Below are 7,671 nucleotides of genomic sequence, written 5' to 3'. Positions count from 1 at the left end.
ATCATAGGCAATTTCTTTTATTACAGTGATATTGAATTAATATGTCCTTATGTCTTTATTATTTATTAGAAAAAGATACTGCATATCTGTAGTATATTTTTTTATTTGATATTTGCTGTCCTGATTCCGTGCGAAAATGTAAACAAAGTCGGAAATACGCAAGCAACTAAACATAAATATGGAACGTGCACCCCAATAGCTGATTCTGAGCGTTTAATGCTTCTTAATTTAATAAAGGAGCATGAGAATGTGATCACCGACCGATCTACAGAAAGCAGAACTTTGGAAAAAACCGTGAGGGGTCGTGGGAAGATGTAACACTAGTTTAACGCCATGTATCCTGACCAACCTCCTCGTTCATCAATGCAGTCAAGCGCTGTTTCGACCATGTAAACCGCAGGTAAGAAAGCATTTTTGTTTTGTAATTGTAGTCAGGGCAACTTGAGGCTGCTGTGAGTAAAATGGTGTGTAAACTACCAGTTAGGTTAAAAGAAATTTAGGCTATGAAAGGCCTAGGCTTGTGCTGCCTGTTAAATTGTTAATAATAATCACATCAGGCTAGCCTAGCCTGGTTAAGCTTATCCAAGGGAACACCAGTTTATCATCTAAAGCTATTATATTATATAAATATATTAATCTTCAAATAAATAGAATGAAACATATTAGAATAGGTTAGGGTAAGGTTAGGCTAACCAAATCATAGGGGTCTGAGGGGCATAGCCCCAGCTAAATAAGCATGGGTGCTCAAGGAGAGGTTAGGTCAGTAATGTCTAGCTTATTACAAAAAGCAGTTGGTGTATCAGGCATTAGGTTTGTATAATTTGACGTGAATTTGTAACTATTGATGTCTTTATTAGGAAATTTGGGTAATATTCTAATTTAGGCTCAGAATAGCTATGTGGAGGGTCTTACAATTTATTTTCATGGTGGATAGAAGGGCTGGAGCACACAGTAGTATTGTCGTATTGTTACTGGGTAGATTTGCAAGTAAACTAAGCATTCATTAGCTTACAGCCAGTTTATTCGTATTTTAAAAAGTGATGGTAAAACTTTGGCTACTTTTCTTATGGGTATACAAGGTTTCCCAAATTATAAAACTGTTTTAACGTGTGATACCTGCTTGCAAACTAGGCTAAATGATTATTTTTAATAAAAGTTTAGGCTGACATTTGAGATCTTGGCTGTTGTCTGCAGGTGGTCAAATGATTTGGAGTAGGATGACACCTGAAATAGGCTAGCCCTTTTTTTAAGTTGAGTTCACACGTAAGCTAGCATGTCTGAAGCCTGCATAATGCCTACCAGTATGCAAGGCTACGATACATTATGGCAGGTATGTGAACTTTTTAGGCTGACTATATTAGCTTAGGTGGTATTATTATGCTTTATATTGTGCAGCTCACTTTTCCAGCCACACAAAGCTCACCTTATTTTCTTAAGTGCTCATTAATATTTGTGTAAATGCTAAATGACATTTCTTATGAATTCAAACATGCGATAGATGTTTTAACTTATTATTCTGGAGGTGAAAGAAGTACACAGGACGGTAGGTTTTTGTTATATTTTGAAATTTCATTGCAATCCGTTTTTAAAGTCACAGTCGTTAGAATAAATTAGAAAACCAATGGGAAACATATTTTTATTCTAATATATTTTTTTTTTTATTTACTAGAGTGAAGCAGGTAGATGCTGCCATCAAGAAGAATTTATGCAGAACTGGTGGTGGTCCTCCACCATTTCTTCGAAAAGTCTTCTGAAGAGTTTGTCATAGCTGCATCACTGATGACAGAAGAATTAACCATGGACAAGATGTGATTGAAACATTTCATCAAGTTGATGAAACAGAAGAGCCCATACGTGATGTTACAATAAGTAAGTGCTCGGATGTTTTCAAGAATGAAATATATAAACTAGTGAACCTTCAACTTTTTGATGGCCATTACACTCTTCCTGTCAGGAAAGTTTGTAATGCCTTTGGGAAAACAGAATGGTTATGTTTTTATTATTGATGGCTGGGTTTAAGATAACATTTTAATGCTGTGTGACCTAAAGGTTCCAGCACTCGTATACTCAGTTCAGAAGTGTGAACGCTTAGTTGGAAGGTCATGTGAATATGTTGATTTGCCAGATTTCAGTAAAGCTTTTAAAATCACGAGTAGGCCTCTTAGATAGCTTACTATTTAGTGCCCAAAAAGATTTTATAGCCTAGCATCTTTCACTGTTTTTGCACATATTTAAGCCTAGAAGCAATACTGTGCTAGAAGATGGTGTAATTAATGAAGTATCTAATGCAACACAAGTAATTTTAGCAATTTTTCATTATATATATGTATATAATTGTATAATAATATATATGTATGTAATGTATATATATATGTATATAATGTGTATATATATATATATATATATATATATATATATATATATATATATATATATATATATATATATATATATATATATATATATATATATATATATATATATATATATATATATATATATATATATATATATATATATATATATATATATATATATATATATATATATATATATATATATATATATATATATATATATATATATATATATATATATATATATATATATATATATATATATATATATATATATATATATACATATATATATATATATATATATATATATATATATATATATATATATATATATATATATTATATATGTGTGTGTGTGTGTGTGTGTTGCAGAAGAGATTTACATCTAGGTGCAGTAGATCAATTATTTATTTATTTACTTATTATTTTCAGGTATTACGGAGCCACTGCTTTTAACCTCAGCACAATTAGAAAGTGGTGTTTCTTCTAATGATGCTACCTCTACAATACAATCAAGATCAACTTAAAGATTGCCCTCGCCTTCTGCAGGACACTGGCTCTTGCGTTGGCAGCCTGATGATATAATTCTTAAACTAGTGTTTCTGAATAATTTGTATTAGACATCATAAGTGAAGTTCTAAATAATGGTGTTCTGATTTGACCTGAAGCACAGTTGTATTCAAATATTTTATCACCATTTTTATCTTGCAAGTACAACAGTCATGTCTTTCTCAAGGTGTCAGATTGACAACTATGGTAAGAGTTCCTGAATAAATCTTATGTAAAAATATTTATCCTTTATCCTTTCAGTCAATTCTAGTAATCTAGAATGAATTACCTCTTTTTAACCCTAGATTGCTTTTGCCATTGAATATTTTTTCAGGATGAACCAAAAATAAATAAATCCATTAATGTTCCTTTTTAAAGGCAAACATATAAGTTATATTTTCATATTTCATTAAGTCAATAAGAAGTGTATTTTCATTTTCTTGGTATCGGGTACAATTTACCATGCACATACAGCTGCTAGCTTTCTGACATAAGCATTCTTGGTTTAATGTGTTGTCACTATCCAGTTCAATATTTAAAGGGTTCTTAAATGATGCAAGTGATAAGATTATAGATTTATTGTTATTAAAGTGCAAGTCACCAGAACTGAGGGTTCTTGCACTGTAAGCAAAACAGCTGCAATATCATCCTAGGTGCATTTTTGGGATGTACAAAATTTGGAAAAATATACTTTAAACCTAATTAACACAAAACGAATACATAATCTCTCAACCTACAAAAAAAAACTGTCAACAATGTGGGCCCCTACGTTGAGCTTCTTGGATATTGTCAGCCCTTTCAATGATACCCACATCAGGTTCATCAGCATCATCCAATTCAAGATTTTCTTCATCCTGTAAAGGTATTTTGTTTGTTATGGCACAAATATGAAGGACTGCACAAGCAATTATTATGTTCTTAGTGTTATTCAACTTTGTTCTAACTGGTATTGATAACTTGGTTTTTTTTTATAAAGTAGTCCTATGGCACGTTCTATAAGATTGCGAGTTTTGATGTGCGCAGCATTATAACGTCTTTCTTTGTGTGTATTAACAAGAAATGGTATCATTATATAAGAATGGCATGGATAACCACTGTCTCCCAACAAAAAGCCTCTATGCATGCCTGATTCTAGGCTCTGTGCTAGTCTTGAGGTAGAAAATATTTTGGAGTCATGAGTAATGAACCCTAAGCCCCATGAGATCTACCTGTGGCCTCCCAAAACCAATAAAGAATTCTAAATTAGCGTGTCAAGAAAATGCATTTCACATCCTCCAAATTAGCTTTATGAAAAAAAAATATATATATTAACATCCTCCATGTATGGGTTGTTTGTACAGTATTTCTCAATTTTGCCTATCACTAAAATTACATCACCCAACATTGCTCTCTGCAAAAATGAATCATGCCATCCTCCACATAACATATTTTTATATTCACTAGGCTAGGGAATGGCAATTGGTAAAATTCTAGTTTACTTATGGATGCATATTTAAGTCAGGAGGGGGTCCAGGGGTATTTGGTCTAGGAGAGGAACAGGATTCCAAGTTGGGTTAGGTATCTGGCTATTAGCCTAAAGGAAATACTGAAAACTCCTTAATAAATATATCAGCGCAGAGACGACAAGAGATGCTTCTCTCCGTAACTAAACTAGAACTTTATATATATAGCCTGTCATGCATCAGGAATTTGGCTTGTATTTGGCAATTCACTGCCTGTGAAAGTCATCGTAAAAATCCATAAAGGTAGCCACTACCTTAGGCAATTAGCTTCATACTTTTCTTAAAAAGGCTTGGGCAATCTCACTTTCTGCATCACATGCAACCTACCTAGTAATTTACACCGCACCATATACTTTCTAATTTCCTTATTATAAACAGCTCCTACATGGAATTTGACGCTTGCATCATCTAGCAGTCTCCCTGTGAGCTTCAGTGGCTGTACTGATTTCAACTGTCTTGGGCAATATAACACTAACATATTAAGATTTCTAGATGTATACCAATTAAATACGTAATTTTGTATTGAAAAGGAAACTCTAAACACGTCAACGAAAGCCTATTTTGAAGGAAAAGAATTCCAACAAAGGTGGCTGACTGCCGTTGTTTTGTTACGATGAGCTCGAATTCATCCGTCGTCGGCAGGCAAGGACAGGCAAAGACTTCTTAAAAGTATTCTTTTCAAGACCTTTGTTGCGTTGTTATTCAGGGTCTTTTCACCACAAATTGTTTCATATTTTCAATAGACATTGTAGATAAATCACTTTACGTGTTTTTGAAGCAGAGTTGAAATTTACATTCTTTCAATTCTGCCATCGCAAAGGGGTACCCATGCGACGCCTCCTTCACTATGGTTCCAACATTACATTGTCAAATGCGAATGCCGTATGTTCGCATGGTTTCTGGATACGGCAACACCATCGCGATCGCATACAACGAACCGTCGTATGATTTCTGGATACGAGCATGAATGCGAAGAGGGGCAGTCCCCATACACTCCAATCGAACATTGGCAACATCACGTAGGCCCCTGCGGTTTTGTGAAAGGGCAGGTCTTTCAATGAGGTCGACAGCAAAGTGGGGCCTGCAACACACACTTGGGCCCCCGTGTCTACCACAGCCTGTACAGGCTTGTGACCCTGGGCCTAGGCCCATGCACTGATGAGGACACTATCACTTGTATAGTAGGCTGCACACTGGGTTGTACTCGGCGGTGACCGCTCCCAGTGTTACTGACGAAGCAGGGGCATCACTCACCATCTTCTTCTTGCTCCTACAGAACCGTTTCAAGTGGCCAATTTTTTGACAGCCATGACAAACACTATTTCTCGCCGGGCACAAGACCTTCCTTGGCTCATGCTGCACTCCACAGTTCCCACACATACGAGCATTGATGGAAACTGAGGACCTCTCACCACTCTTCACTGCTGCACACTCAGGGGAGCTGGGGTCTGTCTCCACGTCGGCCGCACGTGGCTCTTGATGCCATGTGTCATGCTGGGGCATGGAAGCATCTTTGCGGGCTGCCTCATATGTCGCACACACTGCCCTTAAGGCATCTACACTACAAATGGAATCACACGACCTATAGAGGTCTCTTTTCAATATCTCATCCCTTAGACCTACCATAAGCTTCCTAATAAGCATATATTCGGACAAATCACTATGACAGCTAGGACACTGGAAGCCACAATCCATGGCTTTTTGAGAGCACTTTGCAAAATATTCACTAATTGACTCCTCACGTCCTTGCGTATACACAAAAAACTCAGCCCAATGCATGGCCTGGTTCAAAGCACGCAGAACCATGGCCCCTATAGCATCCAAAGCCCCTTCTGGAGACAATTAGCCCACTGTGCATCACTATACCTGGCATCCAGTGTACGTTGCAACTCTGGGGTGCAGTGAAGCCTAATGTGTTGAACTGCATCCGTTGGTTGAAGCTTATATAGCCTAAGCCACTGTGTCATGGACCGTTTCCAAGTCCTGAAGGAGGCCGACGACATTTCCAAAGCACACTTCTCTGGTAGTGGTGGGGCTGGGGCCCTGGGACTGCTCTGTAGACACAAGCCACTCGCCATTGTAGCCAAGCGGTCATTAAGGGCTTGCAACGCATCTCGCCCTTCGGCAACCACATGCTGAAGAGCTGGTGATCTTGGCGCTACTCCAACGGAGTACTGTGGGCACCCCAGGAGGATCGTCGTGCCTTCCTTGTCGTGAAAGACGGTCTCCCTGGTGTATACATCCTTATCCTTTTACAACATCCTACTCACTGCGCCATGTTAGAGGCAGAAGGAAACCAGTCGGACACTCCAGTGCTTTATTACGTCCAATCAGTACAGAGGCGTGACTGCAAGTAAGGTGCAGACGCGTGGGAAACATTGGCGCCAATTCCGCTCTCCTCCTGACAACATACATCACACACAATCAACCATCCTACACACATGGAAAATTACGAAGGCAAAGAGGTATGTTCAGATCAGTTGGGAAATGTAAAGGTTCTGAATCTTAGTAGCTTATATATATATATATATATATATATATATATATATATATATATATATATATATATATATATATATATATATATATATATATATATATATATATATATATATATATATATATATATATATATATATATATATATATATATATATATATATATATATATATATATATATAATATAAATATATATATATATATATATATATATATATATATATATATATATATATATATATATATATATATATATATATATATATATATATATATATATATATATATATATATATATATATATATATATATATATATATATATATATACAGATTGATATTCGCCCTCGTAACATTTGATTGTAAATAATATCAGCCAGGCAAGATCAAAACCATTGTCCGCATCATAGAGTCTTCAGTTCAAACTTTAACATCCGTTGGAGAAAGGAATAGGTAGCATTTAGGCATTTAACCCCATAGGAGAAATTTCCATATTCAACTTTAAGAATAGGTGGTCCTAAAGTCCTTTTTCCTTTCTACCTGTCTCTCGTGGCGAATGTTTTAACAGAGCATAGACGCCTAAGGCATGACTGTAGGCCTGTTTTTGACCCAGCGCTGGTCAGACAAGAGACAGACAAGAAACTAGCCGCCGTCTCGAGCAGACGTCTGGAAGGTGGCCCTGTCCCCGCCTTTGTCTATTATTTTTTAGTGAATGGTGGGGCAAGAAACACTACACAACTTCATCACATTTGTTGTAATGC

General features: G+C 36.1%; 1 protein-coding gene and 1 long non-coding RNA gene across 2 annotated transcripts; one reads left to right on the top strand and one right to left on the bottom strand.

Annotated features, from left to right (window-relative positions):
- Positions 1–234: 234 nt before the first annotated feature.
- LOC136829667 (uncharacterized) lies at positions 235–3,121 on the top strand. Its single transcript, XR_010850433.1, has 3 exons — positions 235–400; positions 1,670–1,869; positions 2,793–3,121. It is a non-coding gene; the product is annotated as an uncharacterized lncRNA (long non-coding RNA).
- A 2,460-nt stretch (positions 3,122–5,581) lies between these two features.
- LOC136829923 (uncharacterized) lies at positions 5,582–6,217 on the bottom strand. The gene has a single exon (XM_067089096.1). It carries the CDS (start codon positions 6,215–6,217, stop codon positions 5,582–5,584), a length of 636 nt encoding a protein of 211 aa, XP_066945197.1.
- Between the last annotated feature and the right edge of the window lie 1,454 nt (positions 6,218–7,671).

This window comes from Macrobrachium rosenbergii, chromosome 45, assembly GCF_040412425.1.
Source record: "Macrobrachium rosenbergii isolate ZJJX-2024 chromosome 45, ASM4041242v1, whole genome shotgun sequence".
Lineage (NCBI taxonomy): Eukaryota > Metazoa > Arthropoda > Malacostraca > Decapoda > Palaemonidae > Macrobrachium > Macrobrachium rosenbergii.
This window is presented reverse-complemented; position numbering and strand designations above follow the sequence as displayed.